Source organism: Taudactylus pleione, unplaced genomic scaffold, assembly GCF_031769625.1.
Source record: "Taudactylus pleione unplaced genomic scaffold, aTauple2 ptg000431l, whole genome shotgun sequence".
NCBI classification, from domain to species: Eukaryota; Metazoa; Chordata; class Amphibia; order Anura; family Myobatrachidae; genus Taudactylus; species Taudactylus pleione.
Genome location: NW_028284833.1, coordinates 3,125,566 through 3,146,479, shown reverse-complemented (window position 1 = coordinate 3,146,479; position 20,914 = coordinate 3,125,566). Strand labels below are relative to the sequence as shown.

At 41.5% G+C, this 20,914-nt stretch overlaps 1 protein-coding gene across 28 annotated transcripts in view; it reads right to left on the bottom strand.

Annotated features, from left to right (window-relative positions):
* The window catches only part of LOC148506021 (protocadherin gamma-B5-like), a 519,059-nt gene that overhangs the window by 50,266 nt on the left and 447,879 nt on the right, over window positions 1–20,914 (bottom strand). Inside the window, exon 1 of one of the 28 annotated variants that reach the window (XM_088447420.1) lies at window positions 18,255–20,783. The exons of 26 other annotated variants lie outside the window; for them this stretch is intronic. In XM_088447420.1, coding sequence (XP_088303546.1) covers window positions 18,255–20,693 — 2,439 coding nt within the window. In that variant the 5' untranslated portion in view covers window positions 20,694–20,783. Of the gene's footprint in view, window positions 1–3,027; window positions 5,529–18,254; window positions 20,784–20,914 lie in introns of those variants that run through there. One more of the 28 variants, XM_088447405.1, reaches the window with a different exon arrangement.

Here is a 20,914-nt window from a genome sequence, read left to right as displayed (position 1 = left end):
TGGGAAAAACGTACCTGTCTTCACTCCACGCTGTCAGGGCTCCTGGGTCCCGCCGTCGCTGCTGCCGCCGCTGCCTGCTGGATCTAACTAGATCCAGGAAAGGCGCGCAGACTCCTCTCATCGCGGGTGACGTCATGACGTCACCCGCGCAATGCATCACTGGGAACGCTGGCCTCTGAAGCGATCAGAGGCCAGCGTTTCCAGTGAGTTGGTCGCGATCTACATGCAGGAGCTCCGCGAGCTTCTAGTAGATCGCGACCAACCTTAGCCGGACCTGACCTGAGGCACGTGGCCAGGGGTCGGGGACAGTGTGTTGGGGCCCCCTATGTGTGGGGGCCCCGGGACGACCGCCCCTGTCGCCCTGCCTTTAATCCGGCCCTTCCAGGAAGATTAACTCAACACCTGGCAGTCTTCGCAATGTGTCGCTGCTGATTGCAGAGAGGCATTCTAGTCATTTACTCACTGCACAATGTGCTCAGCTCACACAAAATGATGTTTTGGATGTCAATTTAGGGTGTCACTCCCCTGTGTAACATGTCACTCCCTTATGTATTTGATTTCTGCTAGCTAATGTAGAAAAACTCTGCATTTTGTAATAGATTTCTTTAGTTGATCACTTTTAAGCAGTCAAGTTCTACTTCTCACCGGTGTCAGACACAGTTTGCTTATAGATGTAAATATGCTAAAACAGTGGCACCATGGTATATACTAGCACATTCTGTGTTTATGTATTGTGGTCGTAAAATGAGGCCCATGCAATTTAGAACCTTATCATTTTTCTTTAACCTTCCACTTTTAAAAATAAATTTTCATAATGTTTATGGGGCCCGGGGATTGCAGAGGGGCCATCGGGGAAAATATTTTTCTAAGTGCTAACACAGCTTTAAATACAGAAAAACACTTCCCGTTTTAAATGTCCTGTTTTTAAACATGCTGAGAAGCGGTGGCTTTTGAAAGTGAACCCCCAGTGTGTCTTAGAGATCCTCTTGCAGAATAAAAAAAGGTGTATTGTCATGCTCAAAATTTATTACTTGAGAGCAAAATCAAATAATAATTCTGTTCTTGCAATTGGGCCGCTAAAGAGAATATGCCAATGAAGTCTATAGATAAAGCAGTATCCAAACCAAAACACTTTCAGGGTATTTTTTTCCCAAAACCAAAACATGGGGTTTTGCGCACATCTCTACTGAAAATAAAGATCAAACAAACAATAAAATAGCCAATAAAGGTATATTACCCTCTAGAGATTATTTTCTTCTTTTGTTTTCTTTGTTGCTAGGTACAGTACAACATAAAAATGATAAACAATTATAACCTGCTTTTTCAGAAAAGTGTATTTTAAAACAGATATAATGGTATAAAAAAATATAGCGACTTTAATCCCATGTTACACCTAGGCCAATCTGGTGGTGGGCCTAACACGGGGGTTGTTGTTTCAGATGTATTCAATGAAACATTACACTAACAGTCGAGGCTACTCCCACTAGTTCAAACTTTTATTAAAGATACAATGCACGCCACTATGAAGCAGCTTTGTGAGCCAAGTAGGGGAAATATCGACACCTATCTTAATACCGACGTCGAAATACAGACAAAACGCCAGCCCGAACAAGGTAAGTCGTGGGCATCTTAGCTGTTAGCTGCGAGGGGTGAGTGTTAGCTTTAGGTAGCATAGCGGGGTTAGGTTTTTGGGGGTGAGGTTAGGGTTAGGCACCCCTAGGGGGGAGGCTAGGGTTAGGCACCACTGAGGGGGATAGGGTTAGGCACTAAGGGGGGAAACTTAGGTTTAGGCACTAACGGGGAGGGGAGGGTTAGGGTGCAGGGAGGGGAGGGTTAGGTCTAGGCTACAAGAAGGAAGGGTTAGGGGGAGAAGGGTAAGTATACTTAACTGACCCCTGTCGGAATACCAAAAATCAGGATACTGCTGTATGTATTTTGACAGGAGGCATCCCGACTGCCGGCATTACATACAGATTTCCTAGAGTTATAGGGGTATATTTACTAAATTGCAGGCTTATAGAAGGGAGATATGGCTCACAGCAACCTATCAGATTCTAGCTATTACCTTCTAGAAAGTGCTAGATAAATGATAAGTAGAATCTGATTGGTTGCTATAGGCAACATCTCCACTTCCATAAACCTGCACTTTAGTACAGTAAATATACCCCACAGAGAGTGGATTATGCAGCTCTTGTGTAACACACAATATAAAAGAGAACACGTGGTAGACTTGTTACTGTACCTATGACGCTAGCGAAAACATGCTCTATAAACATCCTATTGCTATAAACTATTGCTTTATAAATAAAAACAAATTCAATTACTCTCTATAATAATAACAATAATAATAATATTCATATGCCAGTTCCTGCCAAATCCTCAACCACTGGCAGAGGTTGTTACTGTGACAATGTAACCGGAGTATGATTAATGAGATTACGTCAATTTTGCAATTTTACAAAAAATAAAAACAAATCTGTTTGTGTCTACAGGCTCTAGATTGAATGGATATGTTTGCACGCACGCACACGCACACACACACCGTCCACCATTCAGCATTAAGGGTATTACGGTCGGTTTGCATAATGTATATCAACCATACAGTACCTGCCTACTGTCCCTGATAGTCTAGAAGACATCCGAAAATTGGATGGTGCTCCCGGGTGACCCAAAGAATTGGGCAAGTCTCCTGGAGCTGGAGTGAAATGTGGTGGTCCTGGCAGCCAATGACGTGATTTGCGATGAATGGCATCAATATGGACTTGCCCCATTTCACAGGCAGGTAATCACCACTTTGTATAGTGGAGGCTGGGCCATGACGATGCAATGCACCATCACGCCCCGTCACCCTGCCAATTTGCCCGCGATACGCACCCCACAGTACCGCCCTGGCTGCCCCTTCCCGGAGGGTTCGGCCATAAAGTCTACAAGTATAATAACAACAAATATAACACATAATGAACCATATGACATACATCAAATATTGAAGTTGCAAAAAGAATTCAATTATGCATTATGTTGCCTCACCTGATTAGCATCATTCAACCCATTCATGCCGGAAAAACTCTCTGCCCCATTGACCGTAGTCTGCAATTGTGGAAAATTAAGAGGGCTAAGAAAAGTGAAATCACTATTATTAGGTGAGGGAAAACACGTTTTGTAGCATTGCCCTTGAAGTTCAGAGGGCTCCATCCTAACCTCCATGTACTTTAAAGTTCCATCTGTGTTTAGGTGAAGTGTTGGCTTATACTGTTCTTCATAGTATTTGGGTTGAGGTCTTCTTGCACAACACAAATACCCATTGTAATTTGATTCTCTTCCGAAATATCTTACAAGCAATATGATGAATGTGACAACAGAAACTACGCTAATGGCTACCAGGGAAATGATTAAGTACAAGGTCATGTTGGTTTTGCTTTGGGAATGTGAAAGAAATGTGTTTGATTCATGATGCTCTTGTTGAGCTTTGTCTTCAAAAATCAGAAGCACCGTGACTGTGGAGGACAAAGAAGGTTCTCCATGATCTTTAACTGAAATGACAAGCCTTTGTTCCACAGAATCAGCCTCCTGGACTGGCCGGAGGCTTCTGACTTCTCCAGTATGGGCGGATATTTGAAACAAAGAAAGATCAGTGGCATCTTGTATATTATAAAAAAGCCATGCATTGCGGCCTGAGTCTGCATCCACCGCAGATACTTTGGTAACCCACGCTCCAGAAGAAGCAAAATTTGCTATCCCACGTTGAATGGGGTAATCCCTGGAATATTCAGGATACAATACTTGAGGAGCATTATCATTTTTATCTAAGACAAAGATAAAAACATTTGTGGTTGAAGAGAGCTTGGGAGAACCAGAATCTTCCACCTTTACTGTAATCTGCAAAACCTGGACCCGCTCGTAGTCAAAGGAACATTGGGCATAGACTCTGCCATTGTCAGCATTGATGTATAAAAAGGAGGAGACAGGAGATCCTTCGATTTGGGTCTCCATGACTGAGTAAAGCAGACGTGAGTTTAACCCCTCATCCTGATCAAATGCAGAGACCTGACATAACAAACTTCCAGGGTCATTATTCTCTTCGATAAAGGCATTGAAATGTGATTGGGAAAATGAAGGAGAGTTATCATTGATGTCGGAAACATTTAAAATGATGGAAATCTGTGTGCTTAAAGGAGGAGAACCAAGATCTGTGGCAATCAAGTCCAGGGTGTATTGGGATGCTTTCTCTCTGTCTAGCTCTCCATCTGTTATGATCGAATATCGATTATTAAAATGCTTTATCTTAAATGGCAGGTTAGGTGATAAAGCCAGATTCACCTCACCGTTTGTTCCAGAATCCTTATCCTTAACACTTAAAAACCCAATGGCCGTTCCTACTGCTGCATTTTCAGGCACTGTGTTTACCAGAGAAGTCAACGAAATCTCGGGAGAATTATCATTAACGTCTTCTATCTCAATCACTACTAGACAACGACTCTCTGTTTCTGGAACTCCTTTGTCCTTTGCTCTAATGGATATTTCATAGAAATCAGCTTCTTCAAAATCTACAACACCCCTAACAGACATTACACCTGTTTGCTGGTTTAATTCAAATATCTGCTTTACAGAATCCAATGTATGATAGTCAAAAAAATATTCTACTTCCCCATTAAGACCTTCATCTAAGTCTATTGCATGTAGTGTTGTTACAATCGTTTTGGGTGCTGTGTTTTCCTGTAAGGTCACTTTGTATGTTGAGTGATCAAAAATAGGTGCATTGTCATTGCTGTCTAGAACGATGACGGTGATCTTAGATGTCCCTGATTTGGAAGGTTTACCACCATCGATGGCAGTGATCAAGAGTATATGCTTTACCTTTTCTTCCCTGTCTAACATCTTCTCTATAACTAGTTCAGGGATAATAGTCCCATCTTTTCTCTTCTTTACAGACAATTTGAAATATGGGCTGGCACTGAGAATATATTGAGATACCCCATTAGTGCCTGTGTCTAGGTCCTGTGCACTCTCCAGGGGAAAGCGAGTGCCTGGATTTGCTAAAGCTTCTGAAACTTTAATTATTTGATTATCGGTAGCAAAGCTTGGAGAATTGTCATTTATATCAAGGATTTCTATTTCCAAACTAAAAAGCTCTAGAGGATAATCAGTGATTATCTCTAGAGTCAATGAACAGCTTATTCCAGATCCACACAGAATTTCTCTGTCCACCTTCTCATTAACCACCAGGTCTCCATTGTCCTGGTTTACAGCAAAATATTTTCTGCTCCTTCCTGAACCCAAACGGATCATGCGTTTAGAAATATCTGCAACATTTAGTCTGAGGTCCTGGGCTACATTGCCTATAAACGTTCCAGGTTCTGACTCCTCAACAATAGAATAACGAAGCTGACCCAAGACCCAGCCCCACCTAGAAATCAATAGTAAAAACAGTACTTGCCATTCCCAAGGCTTTGAGATTTGGATGTCCATAGCGTACATCCTTTGCTTCAATCAGCATGTGTTATAAATCCTGTTATAGTCCAAAAGAAGGCAGGACCTTGATAGTCACAATTAAGGCAGTATAAAAGAGTAGATCCATAAGTGTAAAATATCCACAAGATTTTTTTTTCCTAGCGGAGCAGCAGCTACGATTCCTCTGTTACTGGAGAGATAGGAAGGCGATTCACTGAGACAAGGGGAGGAGGGTGAATGGATTATATGGGCAGATTTATTTTACAGAAAAGCAGGTGACTGGTTGGCAACAGTGCCCTCTCCTGGTCATGTATTATGGCTGCAGTTAATTTTGGAATACATTTTTTCAATACCACCTCCCACTTACTGTGTTTATATTTTATAACAAACCACATAATTACAAAATAGATATACTGGAAGCAGGGTTTGTTTTAGAGTTTTTTTTTTTTTTAGAAAAAATGTACTCAAACAAATGAATCTTATTTTTATATAGAAATAATTTTTATCTACTAGAAATAAATCACAAGATCTAATAAAAAAATTCTAATTTTGCTTTGAGATTAAAATAAAATTAACATATTTGGGACAATAGTTCACAGTGTTAAATAGTCCACATGCAGTTAGAGTTTAATATTTAAATGAATAAAATGTAAGTATTTATTTTAGTATAAGCACGGCTTTCTTTTGATAACATTTTGCCATGCATATTTATTTTATTTTATTTGCACTATATTTGAAGAAAGATGAACAATTAGAAAAATGGCTTTTACCATGAATGTACCATTTCCATATCTCTAGAGCATCCCAATAAACATATCCTTAATTTAATTTGGTACCTTCAAAATGTTTAAACGAAAAAATAAACATGGGTACTCTATCGGATGTTTGGTCAATTTAAGTTAGCCCCAATAAAGCAAAAAATAAATAAATATAAGTGTTAACTATTTTGTTTTATTTATTTTTAAAAAAAATCTTTTAATAGAAAAGTTATAACATGTACATGATTTGCTAATAAACCGTGTGAAATCTCAGCTATATTGAAGCATGTAAATCTATGTTTTGACACTAGGGGACACTGTGCACTGTCTATTAGACTTTGCTTCATTCACAGAAACCCCAATGATGATATTTCTTGAGTTTCTGTAACAAGCAGTGGAACCAGATACGATGTGAAAAGCAACACATTTATATGAGACCGCTGTGTTAAGAGAGGTGTGAAAGGAACCCTGTGTCCCATTTCACTGATTTCTTAATTGTGTTGTCAGCTACAAAGTTACGTATACTGTAAATGAGCAGAATTTATTTAATATACAGTATATATATATATATATATATATATATATATATATATATAAAATGCAGATTCCAGAGCAAACAGGAGCAATGGAGCCTTAAAGAGACTTAAAATTGAGTGATTAAGACAGATAAGCCACACATACAATCCACCATCATTTACAGTAGAAATGTATTCGCTGAAGTCTTTCTCTGTTCTGCACACATGAATTCAATAATGGTAAAGTTACTACTGTATGTATAAGGTTATGCCTACTACTATGGCAATTTTAAATATAATTTCATGACATTCATAATAAGACCCCAAAGGATCTTAAAACTCCCTGTGTGTACATTCCCAGACCATAGATTCACAACATCGTAGTTTGTTCCCAGGTGACGACAGCAGGAGATGTGATTACTTTGCATTTAACCGTTATATGTATACAATTCTTTTAAAGCTGTATTGCCACCTAATTGCTATATTGTACTCTGGGTTGTAGTTGAAATCCCGGCTGTTGGAATGCCAGCACCGGAATCCCTACACCAGTCAGAATCCCAGCGCTGGGATCCTGGCGGTAATTAGTGGATTAGAGGGAGGGTTATGGTTAGGAGGTTTAGGGTTAGGCAGTAGGGGGGAGGTTAGGTTTAGGGTGCAGGGAAGGTGGGTTGGATTTAGGGGTAGGGTTAAGATACTTACCGACAGCTGGTGTCGGTATCCTAACTCTGTCGGGATGCCGGTGTCGGGATTCTGACCGACGGGATCCTGAGTGCCGACATCCCGGACCCAACCCATTATGCTCAGCTCCTCCTTTACCCTGTTGAGAGCCCTAAGGCTTCTACTCCATGCAGCAAATGTTACCAGGACTGCTCCTTTACTGTATTATAAAACAGGCAAAGCTTGAAAGCTCGCCACCTGAAAATGGCTGTGCTGGGGTACGTGCGATTGGGAGGAAAATCAGAAGTCACAAACACTGTGATTGCAGATTCTGAATGGTCTTCAAATTCACACCACCCTCCATAGATCACAGCTATGTATCAAACCACAGAGTCCAAGGAAAAATGGCTGCACGGAGATTTAATGTCATTAATGAAATTTTTTGCTTACATTTATTTTATTTAAATTTCTATTAACATTTATTTACATAGTGTCAGCATAGGCAATTGCACTTTTCAATTAGAGACAAAACAGTGATAATATCAAACAAATAACAGACAAAGAGGTAAGATGCCCTACTCATATTACAATCTAAAGGGGTTTGATACATGTTGCAAATTGGTTCAGCCAGCTTGCAAAAGTTCTCAGTGGGCTAAATGATCCATTTACACAGCAATGTAGAATTTGCATGAACTGTGAAGAGGTTAGGTCATTGGGCAGAATAGCTTATGGAAGTTACTGTATGTGAGTTTTTCTGGAGTCTAATAGGCTTGGCTGATGGGGAAATATATATGGAACACTTGATGGTTTGGAGACTAGAAGAAAGTCTTGTTGTGCAAAGAAGGAGTTTCCACAGAGTGGGTGCAAAGTGGGTGCAGCCAAGTTCTGTAACTATGAATGGGAACAAGTAATGAGAGTGGATGAAAGACACAGGCCTTGCAGAGGGGTCAGTGTGGAGATATTGAGAGATAAGCAAAGAGATGGTGTAGACGGGATGTAGCTAATAGAGTGGCGGACTACATGCCGTCAGTCTATATCCCGACAACTAATGCCTGACAGGGGACTTAAGATAGGCGTCAAAAGACTGATGCTTATATTAATCCCAAGTCCGGTATACAGGCGGATGACGGAGCGATTGTGGTAAGTCCGAGCGTCTTAGCACTTAGCTGAGCACGAGGGGGGGGGGGTGTGTGTTAGGTTTAGGGATTCCCGGGGGGACTTATGGTTAGGCACCTCCCCGGGATGGTTAGGGCTAGGCTAGGGAGAGGGGGGGTTGGGGTTAGGCACCCCCCCTGGGGGGGCTAGGTTTAGGGTGTTGGAAGGGTGGGTTAGGTTTAGGCACCCCCGGGGAGGATTTAGGGTTAGAAGTCTTAGGGTTAGGCACCACTAAAGGAGGGTTAGGGGGGGAGAGGGGAGGGTTAGGGTACTTACCAGCCCTAGTCGAGATCTTGTCCCGTCGGCTTCTGTAGTTGAAATTTGAACCAGCGGCTTAACAGTTGCTGGTATTTCGCACCCATTCCGTGTAGACTTGTAAGTTTTATATGTAAGCAGAAGTATTTTATATTCAATTCAGTAAAACAGAAGCCACCAATTTAGGGACTGACAGAGCAGTAGGATTCGTGAGGAAGATCAATTTAGCCGCTGAATTCAAAATAGATTGTATTGGTGAGTCTGTTTAGGGGAAGACCAATATGGAGACTATTGCATGTGGGAAATAATGAGTGCATGAAAGGTTTTGCATTGTCTTGTGTGAGATATGGGCATATTCTGAATATGTTTCTTAGCTGTATAATACATGAGTTTGATAGAATGTGGGGAGCAAAGGACAGTAAGCAGTTATGGATGACATTTCGGCAGTGAGCTTGATGAATAGGGCTTACTGTCATGTTCTCAGCCGAAATAGAGATGTCAGGTAGGTAACTACTGTAGGCCAATAGGAATATTATCAAACTGTTTTTGAAAGATTTAATTGGCGAGTTGACATCTAAGATGAACTGGCAGAAAGACATCCAGTAAGATGGGCCAACAGGGAAGGTTAGATATCTGGAGAGGATAGGTCCATTTGGGCATCACCCGCATACAGATGATATTGAAATCCAAACAGAACTTATTAGTTTTATAAGAAAAGCTGTACTGTATATTGTGATACTCCAACTGGAAAAGGAAGCAAAGAGGAAATCGTTCCAGAGAAGAAAACACTGAAAAAGTGATTAGATAGAAAACATGGCCAGTTTACCATTCCCCAAAGCACTTGATTTTTGCACCAATTCTACGCCTGTATCGATTAGGTTTCACATACACAAGCTGAGAAGTATATTTCAAGGTTTATTTTGCCAAATATAAAAACACCTCCATCACTCTCATGATAAATTTATACCAGAAATGAGGCAATAACTACAGTATATTTGTAGGAAACACTCTGAAACAACGTTAGGCCCCTGACAATGAAGTATTCAACTTGCCGAGAGTTGCAGCATTGGATACTAAACAACCGGAGCAACTCAGTATTGCTCCTGTGCAGGGACAGCTGCTCCTGAAAGCGCCAGTCCCCGTAATCCCTAATACTGCTACAGTAGTAGCAGTGATACTTGACCCTGAGTTCATGCATGTGCACGGCTACAGGGCACAGAGTATGGTGGCGATGAAGGGATCCTCACAGATCCCTCTCTGCAACCCCGGACCTCCTTCCCATAGGAAGGATCAGGGCCCTGGGAACCAACGCCAATTGAAGATGGCATTGGTTCCAGCAAGTTTTCTGAATGCTAGATACTAGATAGCCCATCAGATAATGAATGGGCCTGTTACTAAAAACATGCGGAAAATAGCATTTCTGCATGTGTAACGGGCCCATAAAGGCTAATGCCCCGTAACGTGTAGTTTACAGAGTATGCCTATTCTGAGCTTTTAGCCTCTCTGCACAATCAGGAGCACTGTGTGTGCGGAGGCGTCTCCTGAGGGTAGAGGGTAGGTGTGCTTATTCTTGTACACATCTAGGTGCAGTGATGCAATACTAGGGTGCATTGAGCTGCGTATTGAATGCATATGGTAATAGAAGTCTGCTGTGTCCTTTTCAGGAGTACACATGCACACCCACACAGCACATAATAGCAGGTCTAACAATGCACTGCACTTATAAAAGTTTAAAATATACAGAAAAGAAAATAACAGGAAACACATCTGCAAAAATAGCCATGAAAGTGCAGAGATGGCCTAGCATATCCCAAATGACAAGAAGTAGATTTAATGTGTGTTAAACAAAGGAGCAGAAATTAATCTTTACCTAAAAATGACAGATAATGACATGATTTGACTGTAAATATATAGAAACCACATGGGAGTGGCGCTATCAGTACCTAGACCAGGGATGGGGAAACTCAGGCCGGAGGGCCATATAAGGCCCCTGGAATCATTTGGTCTGACCCTCTGAGCTTTTTTCTGATAGCCTATAATGGCATCCTGCAGCCAGAATCTATGCAGCAGTGCCACCTGGTGCGTCCTTAGGATGCTTCAGACGGTCACACAGCTGCCCTTACAGCTCCCTGTAGCATCCTCTGAATGCTCTGGGCATTGCTGTAATCACCGGAGATTGTGGCCCCGTCCCCGTGTGACATCACACTGAGGGTACTTGGCCTGCACCGGACCCGCAAATAATGTTATATATATCAAAACATCCCTCGGCGGAAAAAAGGTTCCCCACCCCTGACCTAGACTGTATATCAATAGAAGGGTAGAGATACTAAAAGGCCGAGTATGCTATTACGTTACTGCAGCTACATTCCAGAGGTTGGTTGCTTAAACCTCATAAAACAAAAGTAAAACCTTTAGCAAAGAGTGGAATATCAGCGCTGGAATATAGTATTGAATAGTATTACTCTCAGTGGAACATGAAATGTATAATGAATTTTTACATATTTTATATATACTAGTTCAAAAAGTATACGCAATCCCCCAAAAATGCACACTATAGGACATCATTAGACCCAGTACAAATAATTGTATATGTTCCCAATGGCATCAGTCACAATTTAATGCTGTAAAAGATAAATTCCCCCAAGTAATATACTGTACACTGGAAGCTTTGTATCTAAAATATGACACACATTAGTAACTACTGGATGTTACAGACATTCAATTATCCTCCAGAATGGGATTTATCTCTGTAAACATATGTGGTCCGGACCCCTTAATAACAATGTAAACACCGAAACATAAAATAGGAGAAAAAAAAAAAATACATAAAATTTGAAAAATGTAGCTTTTGTAAGTATATATAGGGCCTCATTCAGAGGCGGTCGGAGGATGCAAGCGGTCGCTCAGAAACTGGGCGGCCACTTGCATCCTGACCGCCCGCCTCTGTTGCGGTCGTTAGGCTGTGGGTTAACACCCACAGCTCTAACGACCGCTCCGGTGACGGTCGCGATGGTCAGAGACCATCGCGACCATCGGGGCTTACGACGAGACCCTAGGGTAGGGTCTCCCTTGTCGTAAGCCCCGGAGAGATTCTGGCTCTGTCTGAGCCGGAAGCTCTCCACTGACATCACTAGTGATGTCAGTGGGGCCTCCCCCAAACGGCAGGAGTTCCCATAGGAAGGCCTCTGTTTGGGCTGCCACCCCCCCGGCCCGCCTTCCAAATGGGGCGAGCTGTCAATCAACATCGACAGCTCGCCCCCTTTGGATCGAGCCCCGCTACGACCGGCGCTGTCGGTCGTAGCGGGTCTCACGCATGCGCACGACGGCGCCGTCGTGCGCATGCTCTGTGGGGGGCCATCGACCCGGTCCGAGCGCATCGGCGCAAACGACCGGGTCTGAATGACCCCCATAGACCATGGAACTGACGCCATAGAGACAGATATTTTAATATCAGGTTAAAAAAGTAGGTAATATATAATTATCAAGCATTAGTGCATGCAAGAGGATAAAGCTAAACCATGGTTATAAGCTGGGTACACATTAGACAATGTGCAAACGATACAATGGTCGTCCCGATATCCCTTGAACTCCCAGAGAAATGATATAGTGCATACACACTGTGCAATGTTCCAAAACGACCAAACGATATAGCGTGTGTCATTTGGTCGTTAGAATGTTAAGATATAACGTTAACATATCTCCTGGTCGTCCGGTAGTGCGTACACACTGCACGATTTGCGGAAAATCTTATTTTTCCAGATTGCAGGCTGCTGCTATATCTACACCTATGAATAATATTATTGTAAATCCTATGCTGCCGAGCGGCCTGCTTGGTGCAGCGTTTGATTTCATAAAATTGAAACCAGTATTTATTGCTGAAGACAAAACGTAAAATGTATTTGCCCCCCTCCCAGGTTCTGGTGGAACCAACATAATTCCAAGATTCCATTGTTCAAGAAAACAGTTGGTTGGTAATGATCTTTTTATTGCTTGTAACGTGGTTTGTTGTCATCGTTCCTCTGTAAACAATTCCAAACTAAAATTTCAAATTTAACAAGTGATACCAAACCAGTGATACAATAAGATACAGTGTCAGGTCAGTTTGTGGACTGGACGATCTCTCATCAGAATTGGGACTTTGGGCCTGATTCAGCAAGGATCACTATTGCGATCGCGTACACAGTTCTGCTGTGAAAGTATGCTAATAATTGCAATCACAAAGCCCTCTCACTGACAGCATGTAGAGGCCCACTTCCCCTCTCGCACATCCGTAATACCTTGCAATCCAGCCAAAACATTGGTAACATCGAAGTACATCGGAGCCACTTGCACATTTAAGGCTCCGCTTCCTAACTGCAATTATATATCCAGACATTAGACATAGATCTGACCACTAAGCTGATACATATAGGAGAAGATACAGAGAAACTATTTCGCATCAAATTACATAGTAGATTTATTCCTAAAGGACATTCTCATCTATATGAAAGCAAGAGACTGCACCTTACAGACTGCGTGGTTTATTATTGTCTTTTAGAAAAGCATTGCAGACATGTTGGCCAAAGAGGATTGCCATTAATGTATTATTATTATTATCCTTAATTTATATGGCGCCACAAGTGTTCCGCAGCGCCTTACATAGTACATAGAACTAATAAATGAACAAGAAACAAGTTACTTACAGTACATTACAGTGCAGGACAAGGACACGATTTATATACATTGCTGCAATAGCGATTAAAGCACTCACAATAAGCAGCCGGGAGTTGGCAGTCACGTGTTAGGTGCCCTTATGGGGAGTAAGGAGTAGAAGAAAATGTAAAGAGAAGCACATGAGGGAAGAGGTCCCTGCTCATAAGAGCTTACATTCTAAAGGGGAGGGGCAGACAGGCGTGACACAGAAGGGGAAGATAGGGAGAAAAGAGCATGAAGTGGGTTAGGATGAGAGCTGGAAGGCCTTGATGAAGTAGTGGGTCTTGAGAGCCCGTTTGAAGATTTGTAGAGAGGTGGAGAGTCTGATAGGGAGAGGGAGAAAGTTCCAAAGGTAGGGAGCAGCACGGGCAAAATCTTGGATGCGGGAGTGGGAGGAAGTAATCAGTTGGCAAGAGAGGCGGCATGCATTTGTTGAGTGAAGTGGACGGGCGGGAGTGTGAAGGGAAAGAAGGTCAGAAAAGTATGTGGGAGAGGATTTGGTGAGGGTTTTGTAGGCGAGTGTAAGAAGCTTGAATTGGCATCTGAAAGGGAAGGGGAGCCAGTGTAGGGCATGAAGGAGAGGGGAAGCAGACGTAGAATGTCTGGAGAGGAAGATGAGCCGAGCAGCAGCATTATGAACCGATTGTAGTGGAGAGAGGTGAGAGACTGGGAGGTCAGCTAGGAGAAGGTTACAGTAGTCCAATCTGGAGATGACCAGTGAGTGGATGAGAGTTTTAGTGGCATCCTGGGTGAGGAAGGGTCTAATCCTGGAGATATTTTTTAGGTGGAAACGGCAGGACTGCGAGAGGTGCTGAATGTGTGGTTTAAAGGAGAGGCAGGAGTCTAGGATAACTCCAAGACAGCACACTTTGGGGCTAGAAGAGATAGTTGTGCAATCAATAGATAATGAAATTGTGTGAAGTGATGTAGCGTAAGAGGGTGGAAAGATGATCAGCTCAGTCTTAGACATTTTGAGTTAAGAAAGCGCTGGGACAACCATGAAGAGACAGCAGAGAGACAGTTGGAGATACGGGTAAGGAGCAAGGGGGAGAGCTCGGGTGGAAAGGTAACTTTGAGTATCATCAGCATAGAGATGATATTGGAGGGCAAAGAAGTTTATGTGTTCACCTAAAGAGGACGTATATAGGGAGAAAAGGAGAGGTCCAAGAACAGAACCTTGGGGAACTCCTACTGTTAGTGGAACATTAACAATGTTTTAATTACAATTATGTCTACAGTCTTGTGATCTAGTTATAATGAGCATAATAAAAATCTACCACCTAGTGAGAACTATAGACATTGGCATAGGGCAGTGGAGAAGACAGATATGACTGTTACACAAATGCAGATGGAGTACACTTTATTTCCCATTTAGTGGGGCTTCGCAGTAAAGATAACACAGACGGTCACTGCTGCAACACATTCATGTGTGTATTAACTGATGAGATAGGTGAGATAAAGGCCGGCATTAAGGTTTCTAAAATTGTACCAGTTCAATGCCGTAAAGGGCACATACACCTTATATCCAATGTTTCTTTGCTAGCTATAATAAGGATCCAAAGCTCAGTGATGTACCTCATTTCTCCTTGCTATAATTACTCTGGGATTTCATAGGATAATTATAGAACGGAGAATGAAATTGGGTGAGCAACAGCCTCTTTCTGTAGGTGACAGGAAGTCGGCTATTGTTAACCCTCTAGTCTGCTGTCTGAGAGACACTTGGATTTATTTAGTAACATTTATATATATATATAGTGCCAGCATATTGTGTTGTGCTTTATATATCCCACATTATACTCTTCTGCGTTGCCTCCTCTCCTCGCCACCATCAGGCTCCATCACTACAATCGACACTACAAAACGTTACGTATAAAATCCCTCACCGATACCACAATGACAAACAGTATGCCTATCGGCCGACACTAGTCTTAATAAACAATTGAAAGTAATAAATATTTAACCTAATGTTCATGCCACTAAAAATTAAAGGTTAAGTGCATTTATTGAAAAATATACAGTGTTTTTGTACTATTCTATTAAAAATCCACATTGGAAATACAGCTTCGTCCTCGCAGCCAGTTAGAACAGACCCCCTCTGGTGATCATTTATAGCAAACAATTAAATACGTGTGTTTATGTGAGTGTTACCATGTGTTGTACAAGAAGCAACTAACTTGTTGAATTGTTCTTGACTGCTGTAATGTACTATACCACTGATTCACTCCATAAAGCGCCTGATTCATTAAGGATCGATATTGCAATTGCTACTGCGATTAAGCACGCAGACCCACTGCGAAAATATGCTAATGTTTGTAATCGTAATGCTACTGCAGCCCAACATAAGGACACCCACTTCCCCTTACTCACATCCGTAATACTTGGCAAGTATGCAAAATCATCGAGTACCATCGGAGCCTCATGCATAACTATGACAGCCCTGACCTTACTCAGAATTTACTAACCTCATTGCACGCAGTGGGAGTATACGCAGTCTGCAACAATCTGTGGTCTGTGTGCGTAATCGCAATAGCGATCCATAATGGATCAGGCCATTAGCGCTAATGGTTATTAAAATAAACACCTTTCTCAATTTTGCACATGTGAGAGCAGAAAGTAAACTCCTCAACTTAAAGCTTACAAGGTGCAAAACATATCTCAGTCCTTTTATAGAATGAGCCCATAAATGAATTAATAATATTCTTATTCTTATAATAGGGTAATCGTGTTATATACGGGGGCTTTGTAATGGCCCGTGAGATACTTGGTTTGGAGCATTTCTGTCTCGTTTGCCCATATTTTTAAAGCGGTAGTCATTTAAAAGGCAAAACCAGGTTGCATCATGCAGGCTATAACAGAAGCCCCATAAAGTGTGTAGCAGCAGCAATACAGCATCCAAAATCGATATTCAAGCATCTCTGATCCTGTTTGTAGTTTAGCATAGATCTAGAACACAGCTAGACCAGAATGTACCATAAGAATGAACACAGCATGTACCATAAGTCCAATAAAACAAGAGATGGAGTGGTGAGGGTCTCTGAGTGCAGGAGGCTCTGAGGAAACAAGATGGACAGACAGCTGCATCCACTACACACATCATACACAGTATGAACACAGGTGTGTTTAATAAATGTGAACAGCATTTACCACTCCCTGCTGTTTAGGAATAGTGCAGGAATCTCACTGCTCCCTGGTATAAAGTCTCATGGTTAGGTGATATTATAATGTTTCTGCCACAGTTTTATTATAAAAATAATAAGATTAGTTGTGTCAGGTTTCTCATGTCAAATCAAGTTGCTTCCAAAGAGTGGTATTAGAATGGATTTTGGCAGAAAGGATCGGTATCACAACACGTGTCACACAAAACAACCAGTGTACTCAAAAATCCAGTTGGCAGATGACCGCTCTCAGCCTGTCTGTACCATCATTTACGGACCACCCTGACAGGACCCTTGTGCTCCTTACTCTCAATCACACAACTGTGGTTTGAGATCATACTACATTCATTTCACTGGCATGTTATGTGTTAAATGTCAATTTACATTTTAGTACATCTGAATCAGTGGCAAAGTAGAAACCAGTCCTGTCAGTCACAGGTAGAGCGACAGGACCAGCATGCATTGGATCAGCTGTAGTCACTTGTTTAGAATATCCTAATTTATGCCACAATAAATACACTGTATAGAGGAGATTTGATGCCAATGTTGATTTCTGAATGACCTTGTACAGTAGATTAGAAAACCCACTGATATCTAAAAGTATAAACTCAAAACAATTATTTTAAAAGTCCATGTAGGAGAACACTAGCCTGCTTTCCATAACTCCCTTCTAGGAGATGCAGAAGAGATGTATCCATATAATAAGTGGATGGGGCTTGACAACACTATTCATATCATCAAGCGGGCAAGCAATATAGGTGACACATATTGCTTCATCATGCCCCTGCCCACCCTGTGTTCATTGAAATTGTGTGGCTTAAAGGCACGATTTGCATTATCACGTCCTGTGCCCACCTGCCGTTTAGGCCGTTAAGTGCCCTTGCAGGGAATTGCCTGTTCTCTCTGGAGTTCAGGAGGCCTCCCAGACATTCGTGGAGAGAAGGCAACTAGGAAGTCAAAGTTGCTGTACCATGCATTGCTGCTACTGTAGTGAGGTGGGTTATTTATTAATCAATAAGTATGTCGAACATACATTGACAGAAAGATAATCAAAGTATTTGAAGGTCCCCTTTAAAATCATATATATAACACTGCAATTATTCTTCTGTAAAATAAAATCTTGACCCAAATACTGTAAAGTTGAATACAGAAACATCTCCTAAAGGGCACAGTATGGTCGAGACTGGAAGATTATTCCATATTTTACTAGTGCACAAGTCTTTTTATACAACTGTCAGTGATAAAAATGTAAATGAGAACTTTCGAAAATTGCTACAGTTTGACTAGAGACTATAATGTCACAAAATTTCATATACTTTAGCATGTAAAAATAAGTGACCATGACCACTCTAGATGTGGAAACCTAATTAATTATAATCTAATGACATGTTTTGAAAATAATGCACATTGCAATTATTCTTAATAGTATTAACATTTGACATATATACAGAAACACACACACAAACACATACACACATATATATATGAAAAAATTCTAATAAATAAAAATCATGCTGTTGACTATCTACATGTGTACATGGTGAATATAGCGTATACTTAATAATGCTGTATACTGTATTGTATTTGATACTGTAAATACTGTATAACATATGTCTCACCTGCTTTAGGTCATCCAAAGAGTTTAGACTACAAGGCTCAGTTTCATTAACCATGTCTTTCAGATTTGGGAAATGTAATAGTTTGCTTAATGTGAAATCATTATTTTCAGAAGAGGGTGGGAAACAGGTCAGATAACATGGACCTTGTGGATCTTGGGGAGCCATCCTCACTTCCATGTATTTTAGGGTCCCATCTGTGTTTAGGTACAGTGTAGGTTGGTACTGGTCTTTGTAATCCCTGGAATGTGGTTTGGTTGAAAAGCAAGAACCACAACTGCTGTCATAATCTTGTTTTCGAAAGTACCTGACAAGCAAAATAATAAAAGTAACAAGAAAAACCACACTGACGGCCACTACTGAAATAATAAGATATAAAGTCATGTCTGGTGTAGGTTTCATATTAGTCAAAAAATCATGAGATTTGGGGCTTTCTTCCACAACATGATCCATGATAGTCACCAGCACAGTGACTGTAGCTGACAGAGAAGGTTCCCCGTGGTCACTGACTGATATCACAAGCCGATGCTCTGTGGTATCTGCCTCATGTAAACCTCGCAGAGTTCTGACTTCTCCTGTGTACTCAGAGATGTGAAACAAAGCCGGGCTGGCAGGCTGAGCGAGGCTATAGACCAGCCAGGCATTGTGCCCAGAATCTAGATCCACCGCAGATACTTTACTGACCAGATAACCGGCAGAGGCAGATTTGGGAATGTTCTCTTGAGCAATGATTTCCCCTGAGCTCTCTGGGTATAATATAGTGGGAGAGTTGTCATTTGTATCCAGAACAAATATGAAGACAGAAACATTGGAGAATAACTTTGGAGACCCAGAATCTTCCACTCTTGCTGTGATCTGTAGAACTTGGAATTGCTCATAATCAAAGGAACGTTGGGCATAAATATTCCCAGTGTCGGAGTTAATGTAGACAAATGAGGAGACAGGAGAAGCGTCTATGTGGCTCTCAGCTATGGAATAGATCAGGTTTGCATTAGCTCCCTCATCTGGATCTACAGCAGATACTGTACATAGCAGTCTGCCGGGCTCATTGTTTTCTGCTATGGAGGCCGTGTAAGCAGTCTGTAGGAACGCTGGAGGATAATCATTAACATCGGAAATATTAATGGTGACTGTAGTCTGGCTGCTTAATGATGGAGACCCCAGATCAGACGCAGTCAGTATAATAGTATATTGTGCGACCTGCTCCCTATCCAGATGTCCACTAGTGACCAGTGAGTAACGATTGGACATGGGCTGGCATCTAAAGGGTAAATCCGGTGATACATCCAGTTTAATTTCTCCATTTTTACCAGAATCTTTATCTCTGACTGCGATAAACCCAACAACTGTTCCTATTGGGGCATTTTCATAAATGTGATTATTTTTAGAGGTAAAAGTGATTTCTGGGATGTTATCATTCACATCTAGTACCTCCACCTGCACAACACAGCGTCCCTCTAGCTTAGGTGAACCATTGTCTACTGCTCTGACAAATAATTCATAAATGTTTGATTCTTCAAAATCTACAATTCCCTTGACGAATATATCACCAGTTTGGGAATTTAAATCAAATATTTGTTTTGTTGACTGCAAAGTATGGTGATCAAATGAATACAATATTTCACTATTTGTTCCCTCATCTAAATCGGTGGCATTAAGTTTAAGGACAACTGTTTTCAAAGGAGCATTTTCTAATAAACTGATCTTAAAATGTGACTGATCAAATATTGGTGGATTATCATTAATATCTAGCACAATAACAGATATCTGAGTGGTCCCTGATCTGGGCTGATCTCCCCCATCGATGGCAGTGAGAATAAGCCTGTGTTCTGCTTTCTCTTCTCTATCTAGGATTTTTTCCAGCACTAGTTCAGCAATCAGGGTTCCATCCTTGCGATTTATAACCAACAAAGAAAAATATGGATTTGGATCTAATCTATACTGGCTAATGCCATTAATTCCTACATCCAGATCCTGTGCAATATGTAATGGAAAACGGACACCAGGACTTGTTACCAGCTCTGTAATCTTTACAGCTTGATTGATACTTGAAAAAAATGGTGAATTATCATTTATATCCAAAATCTCAATTTCCAGACTGTTCAGCTCCAGAGGGTTCTCAGCCACAACCTCTAGATGCAGCAAACAACTCAGGCTGGACGCACACAGTCTCTCTCTATCAATCCTCTCATGTACAGTCAGAGCTCCAGTTTTCTGATCAATAGCAAAATATCTGCTGCTCCCTTCTGATCCCAAATGCAGTCTCCGTTTATCTGCCAGGTTTAACCCCAAATCCTGAGCTACATTTCCCACAACAGTTCCTAGATCTGATTCCTCAGCAATAGAGTAACGAAGCTGCCCAGAGACCCAGCCCCAGCTACAGAGTATAAGGAAAAATGCTACTTGCCATTTCCAAGACACTGTAGACCCTTGATTGTCCATATCTTAAAACCTTCCTATTAAACGGTGGAAAATGCACATCCTCTATATAATCCAAAAGAGTCTGTTGTTTCAACCTAAATCATTTTGCTGAAAATGCCTCTGTTGCATGGAAAACATCCAAGGGGTATTCATCGGAGCAGCTTCTCTTCTTTGTGTGTGAGAGAAAAGATGGGAGGGTGAATCACTGAGCCAGGGGGCGGAGTGTATAAGGCTGATGTGAG